Source organism: Spinacia oleracea, chromosome 4 (assembly GCF_020520425.1).
Source record: "Spinacia oleracea cultivar Varoflay chromosome 4, BTI_SOV_V1, whole genome shotgun sequence".
NCBI lineage: Eukaryota > Viridiplantae > Streptophyta > Magnoliopsida > Caryophyllales > Amaranthaceae > Spinacia > Spinacia oleracea.
The window spans coordinates 172,336,573-172,350,022 of NC_079490.1; the positions used below are offsets into that span (position 1 = coordinate 172,336,573).

The 13,450-nt window shown below is 37.3% G+C and overlaps 2 protein-coding genes across 6 annotated transcripts; one reads left to right on the forward strand and one right to left on the reverse strand.

Annotated features, from left to right (window-relative positions):
* Positions 1-1,676: 1,676 nt before the first annotated feature.
* On the reverse strand, positions 1,677-12,759 carry LOC110786636 (putative disease resistance protein RGA4). Of its 5 annotated transcripts, none has more exons than XM_056842885.1 (3): positions 12,530-12,759; positions 11,532-11,838; positions 1,677-2,253 (listed from the first exon to the last, which is right to left on the reverse strand). In XM_056842885.1, the coding sequence occupies exons 2-3, from the start codon at positions 11,821-11,823 to the stop codon at positions 2,246-2,248; spliced, it is 300 nt and encodes a 99-aa protein (XP_056698863.1). In that variant the 5' UTR covers positions 11,824-11,838; positions 12,530-12,759; the 3' UTR covers positions 1,677-2,245. The 5 variants fall into 5 exon arrangements, with proteins under 5 accessions (XP_056698863.1, XP_056698864.1, XP_021846888.1 ...); XM_056842886.1 differs by having other exon boundaries at positions 1,678-2,250; positions 12,530-12,758; XM_021991196.2 differs by having other exon boundaries at positions 1,678-2,256; positions 12,530-12,758.
* On the forward strand, positions 6,925-11,413 carry LOC130472291 (uncharacterized). The gene is made up of 2 exons (XM_056842882.1): positions 6,925-7,318; positions 10,784-11,413. Exons 1-2 carry the CDS (start codon positions 7,142-7,144, stop codon positions 11,228-11,230), a joined length of 624 nt encoding a protein of 207 aa, XP_056698860.1. The 5' UTR covers positions 6,925-7,141; the 3' UTR covers positions 11,231-11,413.
* Positions 12,760-13,450: the final 691 nt, after the last annotated feature.

Genomic DNA, 13,450 nt, shown 5'->3' on the forward strand with positions numbered 1-13,450 from the left:
GGAGGTTATTTATTTTCTTAGAAAATTTTCCATTTTTAAGGGAGTGGAGGTGGACATAGAAGACTAAAGAGTAGGAACACAAAATAAAATAACATATGATTTTAATGATTTATTTAATATAAACCGGGTCAACCGGTCCGGACGGAAAATTCCGGTTTTGGATCGGACCGAAAACCCAAATTTAAAGGACCGAAGACCGGACCGGAATCAACAGATCCGGTCCGGACCGGATTTTGAACACCCCTGCTTCTCTACGAATTAACACATTAATAACTTGGATCGACATAACGGACATGTTTCTTTCCGATCATGGAAAATCCAAGAAATCAAGCAATTTTCATGAAAGATATGCGAGCAAGTAAGCTTCGTCACGTTGTGAGACATCTCAAACTCATCTAAACAGATTGAGCAATTACCCTCATAGCTTGAATAACCATTAACAAACTGATTTCCACTCGCCTCTAGTCGAACCCTTATTTCTCCACGAACCTCCTCTTCGTCCTTATCCTCGTGCTTGTGCTCGTCCTCTTCCATAAACTCGGAATCATCAGAATCAGAATTAGAACCAGACTCAGAACTCATGATCTGTTGTTGAACTATCTCGACAAAAAATTCAAGCGACTCACGCCGTCCATCTAAACATTGTTCAAGAACAAGTCCACAGCTTTCTCGGATCAGTCCATAGACACACTCATCACCATATTCCTCCACGCCAACTACCTCTATCTGCCATTCAACTTCTTCGCGTGTATCTTCATGGTCGAAATCGACTGTTCTTTCCAACACAAAAGTGACTGTTTCTTCTTCAGCGGGGGTGTAACTGTGACTAGTATAAAACAAGTGTATGGTAAAGAAGTTGTCTAGTGGTAGTCGATCTAGGTGGTTCGAGGGTGTAGTCTGAGTCGGCGGCTCGACTGTCCAAGATGTTACATTTAACTGGTTTAATATCGACCTTGACATCAATGGAAAACCATTCATGACTAATTAGGGCAGCTATGGTATTTTTTATTTTATTTTTTTTGTATCAGATGCTTGATATATGTATTATATACATTACTGGGTCTTTTAATTTCGTTTGGCCACATAGTTGATACTTATCATTTGCATAATTGCATGCAGGTACAATACTATACTGATAAGTTTTCTAGGGTTATGTTTTACCTTAGTTTTGTATTTCCTTGAATTGGTGTTATATACAACCTATATCACGACACATCAGTATCAAACAATGCCAAGGATTGCCACATTTCAACCTAAAGGTGGGGAGTTCAATCCCACTAGGGGCACTTTGAGGAGGATTCCCTTAACATTCCCCCACATTTTCAAAGTATCTAGCCTGCTAACCCGGGCAGAGTTCCGATCCGGTAGGGCACTTCTCTTATCTTCCCCAAAAAAAAAAAAAAAAAAAAAAAAACATACACGCCTCATTAATAACACAATGTACAATAGGCTTCTATCTTGTCTTATCAGTACTTGTATAGTATAAGCTTTCTCCTTGAGTATTTATATTACTCCATACAGTATATTTCCCTCCTCTTATAGAACCATGTATTTATGAAACATTATTCTAATGAAATACTACTTCGTATAATATATCTGTCTCATCTGCGCCGAAAAAAGAGTACGAAAAGTATAGAAAACTTAAAACCATTCCAAGCGCCGAAAAAAGAGTACGAAAAGTATAGAAAACTAAAAACCATTGCAAACAGTAGCAGCAATCTTACATTTTTCTAGCAGCAATGTTAAAATGTTAATCTAGAAAAATCTAAATCTAGAATGTACTATACAAAAATCTAGTAGTAAAGTGGGTAGAAAAATCTAGCTAAAATAATGTCTCGAATTTATTTAAGAAATATCTAGTTAAGAAAAATCTAGATAAATAACAAGTGTGGAAAAATCTAGAAACTAGTTACTACCGCTATAAATATGTTAGATGTGCATGAGTTGAGAGGTGGGTTAATCAAGAGAGCTCCCACAAAATATGAGGGTAGAAATATTTGTTCTACCAAAGCAAATATGTACAATTCTTATTAATGTAATCAATGATCACAATGCAATTTTGTTATATTAATTAACTTCCGCCTGCGTCCTCAAATTTCTATCAAGGTAAAAGCTAATAGATATAAACAATAGTTTTGATTGTGAATGAAGTGAACCTTCTGATGCAAACAGGAGCAGCAATCTTACATTGATCCTGCGCTGCTTCTTTGTATTTTCCAAAATAGTTGTCAGTTGATGGATTTTCTTAACCTTCTCCTTGTGCAGAATAAGAGTAAATTAATATCAGTAATATACAAAAAGTCAACAAGCAAATTACGGAGTAGTGAAATGCAAAGCAGATAACCTTTGACAACCCTTAAAACTCAAAATAGCAAGTAATACACAGGTCACAGATAAATTTCATTTGGGCTTGGTAAGCATAAATTGATCAGGAAAGAATACATTGGGTTGGAATTGCTCCATAACTTATAACAAATGCAAAAGCATGATATACCTTTGAAAATTTGTGAAACAAAAAATAGCACTAGTACACAGTGACACATGCATGTTATAGCCTAGCAATAATTTGTCTGTCTAATCTAGCTTGTTCCATCAACTTTTTAATGAAAGTGATATATACCAAGTATAAGGTTTCGTAAACATCTTTCTAAGACTGGCATAGTTATGTAACAGGCAACATGTATATGCATATAGAAGAAAGAAAGAATCTACTAACACTGCAAGAGTGGAGCACTGGAACTTTATAGCCATTTTTCACGCCAAATTATACACCCTCTGCCAAAAATTAAAAATCAACAATATAGTTAACCAAAACCATCCTTTAATTATATCATGGGATATTAGTATGCTCCATTTTAATTCCGGAACCCCTAGACTAGAAGTGCTATTCATGGTGTGCATTCTTCTACCTATCCATGTCTTGACTAGCAAGCTAAATGCGACGTGAGTTTTTATCCAGCCTTCTTGCAGGAGTTTGAATGATACACTAATGAAAGTTTGATCTCAACTTCCATATTTGTGACTGCAGAGCCAAATCATAACCAAGGAAACTTTCAAATTTAAGCTCCATACATGTGGATTATCATCACAAAGTGCTCGATTAAACAAGCTGTCACTTGAGGCTACTGAGTAGTACAGTCTATTACTATTATTTGCAGACATATTAGATAGTAGCACTGAGTATTGCTCACCTTCAACATCAACAATCAGGGTATTCATCCAGCCAAATTGACTCCAGCAACATGGTTGGAAAAACTTTTGAAAACTGAGTCATGACTACTCACAGAGTCCCAATGATGAAAGCATTGCTAGGAAAACTAAGAACTTATTAGTGATGAAATCCCAGCAGGAGTATTGCAAAAACCATGTTGTTAGTCACCTAATGCTGTTAATCATTTCTACGGATCGGAAAATGTAAGATTTGGCAGAAATTACCTTTACGTGGAAAATCCATTCCTATAATCCAACGCTGTAACTGCTCCACAGCTACAGTCTCCTCATCAGTCGGGTGCCCGACTCAACCGCTCATACACACAAATTACACCAGAAAGGCAGAAAAGTTTATCTGAACAAGCATACATACCGGCTGAAATTGATCAATGGAAGACAATGCCTAGTAACTGAACAGAAAAGTGAGTTGTATTCTAAGTTTTAACCTGAAGGTTGGGGGCTCTCACGATCTCACTATGGATACTGAAACTGACAATGCCAGCATGATCAGGAAGAAAGAAAATGACCATCACAACTAGGTCAGCAACCATGACCTCTCTACCTTGAGATTTAAAATAAATAAATAAAGATCACAAAATGTTGTATCAGACTAAATTTATTACACTACGTATCAGTACATGCTATGGTTACTTAAATTCAAATGGCAAGTTGTTGATTTGAAAGAAAAACAAAGCCTGGATAGACTTTATAAAGCTCGGAAATAAATTAAAGTGCAAACAAATTGTATCTTGAGCCTCTTGAGTCTTGACAAAGTTTCTCATATAGGGATGACTACAATACTGAAATAGATAGGCAATGAATCCCCCCAAGAATTTATATCTTCCAATGGACACGAACTAGAAAAACTAACACATGCTAACTTAAAGTTCTTGTAGAAAGAGAGATGCAAACTAGAAATCAAAAGCAATATAACATTATGATTAAAAAAATGAAAAATCAAAATGGAAATGGAAATGGAAATGGAAAGGATGGATGGATAGGACTTAGGAGTGCAGCTGCTCAAATCAATGTGGGGAAATAATCTACTTCATAACAGACTGTTTCAAAATAGGGAAGAACTTAAAAGCTTATGGAACAAATGACAACACCTCAATGTAATAACTCACCGTTGAACGATCAATATGGAACAAATGACGGACACATCAATGTAATAACTCAGCGTTGAACGATCAATATGGAACAAATGACGGACACCTCAATGTAATAACTCACCTTATATCAACGTGGGGGATGTGTTGAATCTTGGGCCAGTCCTCCCCATTGGGTTCTTTGCATCTTTCTTCTAGCTCTGTACAGCTTTTGATCACAAGTTGCTGAAGGGAGGCGAGGTTCCGCATTGAATCTGGAAGTGATTTAATGGCACTGCATTTTTCAATGGACAGGGACTGAAGAGATGATAAGCAGCTTATCCATTCAGGCAGGTTTGTGACATTCCAACAAGAACCAAGGCTGAGGCTTTGAAGGGAGGTCAAGTACTGTATTCCCTTGGGAAGATTCATCATATCAGTATAACTAAATTGCAGGTTACGGAGACTCTGATGAAGGGATTTCCAAGGCATGTCGTTGTCATTGACACCGTCTTCACAGAAACTCAATTGATTATTGGAGTCTAAGTCTAAGGACTCCAATGAAGTGAGAAGCTCCAACCCTCCTCCTTCTCCAGAAAGTCTCCTCAAATTTGAGCAACACCGGATTTCAAGGCTTCGTAGGGAAGAAGCGCACCTCTGAAACTCTTCCCCAAATTCCGATAAATTCTCCACCTTCCCATTGTATTGTATACAAAGGAAAGTAAGACAAAGTGAGTGTATTGACTTAAGACAGCTCACGTCATCTATTTTCACCCTCCTCTGACACCATCTTGTGAATATCCAGCACAGTCAACTCGTAATGTTTTGTTGTTCCAACTAAAATCCATTTCTTCAAGGCTTGGACAAGAAGGAAATGATGACAGGTTATGACAATAGTGGATTTCCAATTTCGAGAGACGTGGAAAAATCAATCCCCTTCTCAAGATATGATCATCATTATCCTCAACCAACTCCTCCACCCTCCACCATCCTTTCAAGCTTTTGAGAGTGTGAATACACAGATGTTCAAGGGAGGGGAAGAATGTTGACAACTCTTCTCTGTCATTGTTGATGCTGCTTCTGTTCTCCAGGTACTCCAGCTTATATAATGATCCAAATTGCAGTAATTTCAGATAAGGCAATTTGCTCATTGATGGTACATGCTCCAAGTTAGGACAATAGAGAAGATCAATCTTGACAAGATTTGGGAAAGAGATGGACCAATTACCCTCTGCTCTTCCCCACCTTGGAATTTTCCTACCATTGTAAGAATTCAAGATCAAACCCTTGAGATTTGAATGTGGCTCTAGCTTTTCCAACACCTCAAAGTCGTCTAAAGATCTAACACCATTAACACCTCTATCAAATTGGATGTTTACCTCAGTGAGATGCTTCTTGTTCTTCAAATATTCTCCTCCTTTGTCATTCATGACTTCGCTGTAATTTATACCGATGTTAATCTGAATGCCACCTTTTAAAAGAGATAGAGCTTCTAGGTCTTTGAGCTCTCCACTATATTGTTGCTTACTTGAAACTATCTTACCCTTACCCACCACAAACAATGGTAGCACACTAAGACTAGTCAACTTTTCCATGCCTGAAGGCATACTACTTAACTGAAGACAATATGATATATCAAAGTGCCTAAGTTTTACTAGTTTGCTAAAATCTTTTGGCAAATCCCTAAATTTATCGCAATTACTTAAAATTAAAGTCTGCAGATTATGTAGTTTAGTAATAGAATCAGAGATTGCCTCCAATTTTATATTATTATACAAGTTTAGATATCTTAAATGCAGAAGCCTACATATTGAATCAACCAAACTTGTAATATCTGCTGAACTTAAATCCAACATCCTTAGGCACATCCAGCTGTTTATTTGTTTATCCACCACAATTTCTTGAACAGGCCCAAAGATAAACGAACGAATCTTACTCGTAAACAAGGAACTTTGTGGACAACTACCACCAACATAATACACATGACGAACTTTATCTCCCAATTTGGTTGTATTAGGCGTCACTACACCAATTCCTCTCTCCCTATTTCTTGAGCAACATCGTGCATCAAGTCATGGATTTTCACTGATTCGATATTACCATAAGCATCTTTCCTTATATCTTGAAAGAAACATCTGCGTACTAAAATCAGAAAATGTTCCTCTCCAGCTTCTTCTATGCTTTGACCTCTTTCCAATGGCACAATATATTCTTGTGCCATCCAAAGGCTAACCAAATCCTGCCTCATTATTTTAACACAAATTCTTATTTATAAAGGGTGTACAATATTTATTGTATACCGTAATAAAAGTTAACCCAAAATGTTTAAAAGTTAAGCTTATATAGGTAAAAGTTATCTATTTTTTAGTGATAATTTTTTTCATTTTAGTAAAACTTATTTCTTCAAAATCAATAATAATGTATAAAATTAATCATTTACCCTTTAAAATAGGTTAAAGTTATAAAAAAATGGGTAAAAGTTATATTGGTGTACAATAAATTTATTGTACACCTTGTGCGCGCAAGACCTTTTGTTATTTTAAAATCCTTAGGAAACACCGCACCATAGCTAAAGCAATTCTTCAAAGAGGGTCTAAGATTGTGATAACTAAGTTTTAATATAGATATGATTCTATTATCACCTTCTCCAATTTCAGCCAATCCACTCTCCTCAAATAACTGCCACTTATTTATAAGTTGGCCAAAGAGAAGACTTCCTATCACCTTTATGGCCAGAGGGATGTTACAACATTTATCAACAATTTTTTTCCCAATCTCAACTAGTTGAAGATGGTTTACATATTCTTGTTCTTTATCAAACGCTACAGATTCAAACAAGAGCCATGAATTTTCTCGAGATAAACCTTCTAACTTATAGGTATGCTTTTCTCCGACAATTTTTGCTGTCATTTCAGAACGTGTGGTTACTAAAATTCTACTTCCCCCATGACCTAACTTCAAAAATGTTCTCAAATTCTGCCATTCCTCGCGGTCTTCATTCCATACATCATCAAGAACAAGTATTTTTTTCCTCCTAAATTTTGTTTAAAGTGCGTTTGCACCATTTCCAAGGAGGATGTATTATCAGGCTTAACAGAAACTAATTCTAGAATCTTACAGAGGATCGCTCTAACATCAAATCGCTCCCCATCTTGATCAGAAACACAAACCCACAACCTTAATTCTTCTGGAAACTCATTTTGAACCTTTTTACTGTTGTACACAAGTTGGGCTAGAGCAGTTTTTCCCAACCCTCCCACTCCCACAATAGACACGAAACAAATATCTTCATGAACACTTTTTGGACCGGAGGGCGAGCGACTGGAGTTCTTTTCTTTGACGCCTTCCATTCAAAAGGGTCTTTTGAATTAGCAGAAGAATTGACAGTGGGAACCTGAGTTCTGTGCTTTGGCTTAGCATGAATCATATATGCTTTCTGGGCTGTGAATTCATTTTGAGCCTCAGCAGCAGAAGGTTCCCCTGCCCTATTCTTCTCAGAAACAGGAGCTTTTTCTAATATAATTTTGACAATTTTAGGAGGAGCTGAGAGGAGAGGGCATGCCTCTATTGAGTGGTTATCATCACCACAAAAGGCACAACCCTCTGAGAAATCTTCATACCAAATGAGGTACCTGAATACTTGTCCACCAAACCTCATAATCTGAGCATTAGTTTTCAGAGGCTTGGATATGTCAACAGTAATACAAGCTCTTACAAAACGAATTTTGTTACGCAATAGGGAGCATTGATCAAGCCTTACCAGGGTGCCAACTTTATTTCTTGCCAGTAAATTGGCAATGGACTCAAAGTTGATCAGCTCCGACGGGAACCTCGGGATGCGAATCCATAGGTCGACCATCTTAATCTCCTCCTCATAAGGGTCAAAAATGGGCCTCCAAGGTTGGAGGACCAATATCTCTCCTTGGACATGCCATGGCCTTTCATTCCAAACAAGCTGCATATCATTGTGGTTAGAAAATCTCAAGAGGAGCCAGTGATTCCCCATTTCTAGGTACTCCACATCTCCTCTTATCATCCTCCAGTCTGCCTTAGTCCTTGACATGATCGTCCTTAAGTCTAGAGGATCACCTAGGACTTTGGCAAAAAGGCAAGACTTAGAGAGTTCCTCAGTGTCCTGTTGGACTTGAGGGAGCTCATCTAAGCTAAGTTCATTTTCCATAGGGGGGTTACTAGGGGAAGCATGCTTAGGAGGGGAAATGGGAGATTGAGGGATCTCAACAGGCTTAGCAGAAGAAACCTCCTCATTCCTAATATTAGAATTAGGAGGAGAGCTTCCTATCTTAGCTTGCTCAGAAAGGATAACATTTTTGAAAGACTTTTCTGCCATAACTAAAGTTAAAGCTGGAAATAAGCTCAACTTACAGAAATTTAAGAGAGGTAAGGTAAAGGATGGGTGTTGATGACATACCTGAGTATCCCTTTTATAGGGGAGTATTGGAACCATTGGACTGAGTAAGCTTACCACCCTTTTGAAATTATGAGTGTAATCTTGTACAATCACCTTCTCTGTTGTCCTTTGTTGCGTGAGCAAGGTTCTACTCTTGATAAACCCAATTTCCAAGATAACTTTGTCACAGTAAGGAAACAGACCCAACTTCGGAAGCAAACTAGTAGGTGAACAGATGATTATAGTCCTTTTTTGTAGGTCTTGGAGCCATAAGACAAGAGGGACGGTATGGAGGGAGGTCAGATCTGAGAGGTAGGGAGGTGGAGTGGTGGGTAATTTGAGGAGGAGGAGACTCAATAACTTTTGGATTTTTATGAGTGGTAATAGACTAATGGAATCGAGATTTTGCCTAATTTTAGGCTTATGATAAAAGAAAGACACAATCTCTGAAGATCTCACCTTACTTTTGCGGTGGATCGGCGATTTGACAATTAGAAACTTAGCTCCATGTCTGCTATTTTTGCCCGTGAACCATTGCATATATACAAGATTTCCTTTTTTGTGATGGGATCCATCATATCGTGCTTTAAAGGGTGAGATATTTGTCTCATTTTGGGTATTTGAAGGAATTAACGCATTCTTTGAAGTGGAAATGACAATGGAGATTATTACTAGTGCGGCGGAGAAACAGATAAATTGGACTAGGTTATCTGGTTGTCTATTGTTTTCTTTTCTCTTTCTCTCTCATCTTTTTTATCCCAAAGTGGAAGGCGAATTCTCTTTCCCAAGCGGGGAGAACGGTCCTTATTCAAGCCAACTTAGCCTCTAAAGCTAACTACCAAATGCAGAGTTTCACTCTTCCTAGTACGATTAACTCAAAGCTTGACAAAGTGTATAAACAATTTTTCTAGAACAAAGACCCTACGTCTAAATCCCCAAATCTAATAAGTTGGGATAGGATTTGCAAACCTAAATGTCTTGGTGGTTTAGGCTTTAGAAAGGCCGAAGTTAATAACAAAGCTATGCAATTAAAACTCCTATGGAGAGTTCTCTCTTGTCCGTCAAACTTGTGGGTTCAACTAGTTAAAAGAAAATACCTCAAGAACGTGCCCTTAAATGAGTATATGCCCTCCTCAAATTGTTCGTGGCAGTGGCGTAATCTCATGAAACTTAAACCTTTGCTTTTAAAAGGCATTCGTTGGCAAGTTGGGGATGGTAAAGCTATCGATTTTTGGAAAGATAATTGGGCTTTTCCTTCTCCTCTTGCCAATCTGGTCAGTAACTACTCCTCCAGTAATAACCAAAAGGTGGCAGATTTTATTTCAGTAGAAAAACAATGGGACAAAGAAAAACTTAATCAAAGTTTACCTCAACCCTTAGTAGAAAAAATAATCTCTATCCCAATTCCTACTAATATAATTGCGGATAAAAGATTTTGGGGGCCAGACTCTAGTGGTTCTTTCTCCACGAAGACAGCGGCTTGTCTGGTTCAAGGCATAGATTTAACTCCGGAAACTAAAGTATGTTTTAGTTGGATTTGGAAACTCAATGTAGTGCCAAAAATTAAGAACTTTCTTTGGAAGATCTGTAATGATGCTCTCCCTTCTAAAGAGAGACTATTTCGGAGTCATGTAACAGTCCCTCTCCAATGTCAATTTTGCTCTCACCACACTGAGGATAGTGCTCACCTTTTTCTGTATTGTCCTTATGGTGTTGATCTTTCTCGAAAGTTCCATCTGATTCAAGGGTGGGCTAGTCCATCCCCTAGCCCCAATGTTTCCTTATTAGATAACCTACTTCAGTTTAAAAATTCTTTAGGTTGGGAGGAAACATCTAGAATAGTTACAATTTGGTGGCATATTTGGTTTGCTAGAAATTCGTTAGTCTTCCGTAATAATTGCATTACCATCAATGAAAACTACAACCTAATTTGTAATCATATTAGATTTTCCTCCAAGATGACCATGAGTGCTCTCTTGCCTAACAAACTAAGAAAATACTTTCTACAGTCAAAGAGGTGGCTTGGTCTTGTCCACCCCCAGGTTATTTTAAACTAAATTTTGATGGTGCTAAACAGGGTTCTACTTCCACAAGCTTGGGTTATGTGATTCGTGATGAAAAAGGTGATCTCATCCTTGCGGGAGCAAAGGCTTTGCATCCAGAAGACTCTATCCTGTTTGCAGAAGCGTCGGCACTAAGAGAAGGCATCAAGAGTGCTTTGGCGTGGGGCTGCAAAAATTTAATTATCGAGGGAGATAATTTGGTGGTGATAAATTCCATGAATCGTGTCTGGCAAATTCCGTGGGAGATTAATGGTCTCATTGAAGACTCAATGGCGGACTTATCCAACACCGATGATTTCGTGGTCAACCATTGCTACCGGGAGGCCAATCAAGCGGCTGATTTAATGGCGGCTAAAGGAAGCTCTTGTGTTTCTTTGTCGTTATGGTTTTCGTCTTTTGATCCTTCCTTCTCCCTTATCATCCGTAAGGATGCTTTAGGTTGTCCTTTCCAAAGGGCCTAACTTGGTTTTTATTTCCTTATCAAAAAAAAAAAATGAACACTTTTTGGACCTAACAACATATCTATGATAGCTTTTTTATCATTTTCTCTCCCAATAATATCATTTGCAACCACGTAGGAACAAGTTTCATCCCTCCTCCTACAAATAGGTTTATAGTCAACACTAAACCCGAATTTCTGATGGTTACTGACAATACCGTCCAACTGTTTCCTGATCTCCTTAACTTGTCTAGACATTTTATAAGCTTGACCAGCCTGATTTTTAGAAGAGAAAAAGCAATGCACCTTATCAAAGAGCTTACCACGCTTGGTCAGGGGTCGAAGTTGCTTCAACTCAGCAAGGGTGAAGATCTCATCAAACAAATCATCGGCATCATAAACAATGGCCTTGAGTTCCTGAATGTAGCCGCGTGCTTCGTAGGAAAGCTCCCGCTTGGAATCAGCATCAAGGAGCACATTCTTGATGGTGAAGACAGTGTTGTTCAGGCTTTCGAGTTGAGACTTGTAGCCCCACATGTCACAAATCTCTTTGATGACATCAGACCCGATCACCTCAATGAGCTTTGCAGCAATTGAGATTCCGAGCTCAGCCATTGTGGTTTCTACTTTCTAGTGAGATGAGCAGGTAAGTAATTAATGGGAAAACAAGGTATATATGAGAAAGCTAAGTTGTAATGTGGTGATTATCCTCCACACTTATCCTACTATATATAATGTCCTACATCAACTTGAAATTCAATTTTCGAAAACGCAACTCATTGATCCACCATCTAATTAGTATAATAATGCGTCAGCTTGTAGTAATTTACTTCAAAAAATCTCTAGTCTTGCAATGCAGTACATCATTCGTGTGCACGATTGCCAAAAGACAGGCTGACTTTTTGTATTAGATTGATCAGGATTAGGAGTAAAACAAGAGAGTGGTTGATTGATTATTGATTATTAATTAGCAAAAAATGGGCAAGGATAATATATGAAATTACTAGCTGTATGATAAAATTAATCAAGAACGCTAATTTCTGAACAAGCAAATGCGTCATCTCCTGTCAAGTGGTTTGTAACAGCGGTTTGATGCAAAAACGCTAATTTCCCTTTTTGGATGGACTACTCTACCTTTCATGTCTTCCATAATTTGGATCTTTTAAGATCTCTAATATAGAAATTTAACAATTAATTGAAGAACACCATCCAAAAAACAGAAAATTGATCCGAAAAAGAGGGGAATCGAAGACGGTTTCCGAAATTTCAAGAGAAGACTATACAATAGAAGAAGAAAAAATTGAAAACAAAGAGACAGTACCTGATCTAAGCAGCATGTTAGATCCTATGAAATTTGAGCTTTAGATCTTGTAAGAAAGCGTAATTCATATCTCTAACAAGAAATAAAACACAAATACAATAAGATCTACCGAATTATTTTAAGCAATTGCACTCGATCAGACGAGAATTGGGGAAGATGTAAATTGAAGCAAAGGAATGAGGAGGAGAACCCCTAATGGGGTGTTTGTTTAGCAAGAGGTGTTTTGTGTGGACACTAGGATAAGAAATTTACGGCGACTATTGGAGACCGCTTTATCGGAAAGACCACTTTAATTGTTTAACTAATAGGTTATATTAGTTAACTAATTAATTCTAGTGCTTAACTAATTATTTTCATTCCTTAACTAATTGATTTTAGTACTTAACTAATTAGTTTAAGTGTTTAACTTTTTTTTTAACTAATTGAGCAAAGAGGTCTTTTCGACCGTCTTATATAAAAGTTTGTGGGAAATTAATTGTGCTAATTTTTACATTTTTTAAAAAAAGTTTATCTTTTTTATAATTTTTACTCCCTCTATCTCACATTACTCGTTACGCTTATCTTTGTACAAGTTTTAGATGATAAGTGGTTGTTTCACTTGTTTGATTATCAGTTGTTATTTTATTAAAAAAAATTAGATGTGATAGAGTTAGTGAGGTATTTTTAAAACGAATGAGATAGCGTGTGGGACTAAAAAAAAATAGTGGCAAGAGTGACAATATAATAATTGTGGAGTCATATCTAATTTAAAAGTGTAACAAATAACATGGGACTGACGGAAAAGAAAGGGAAACAAGTAATGTGGGACGGAGGGAGTAATATGTTTTGATTAACTTTTATATTATGAAGAAAGTCGATCGATAAACATTTTAAAGGGTTGAATGACTAATTTTATACATTATTAGTGATTTTGAAAAAGTT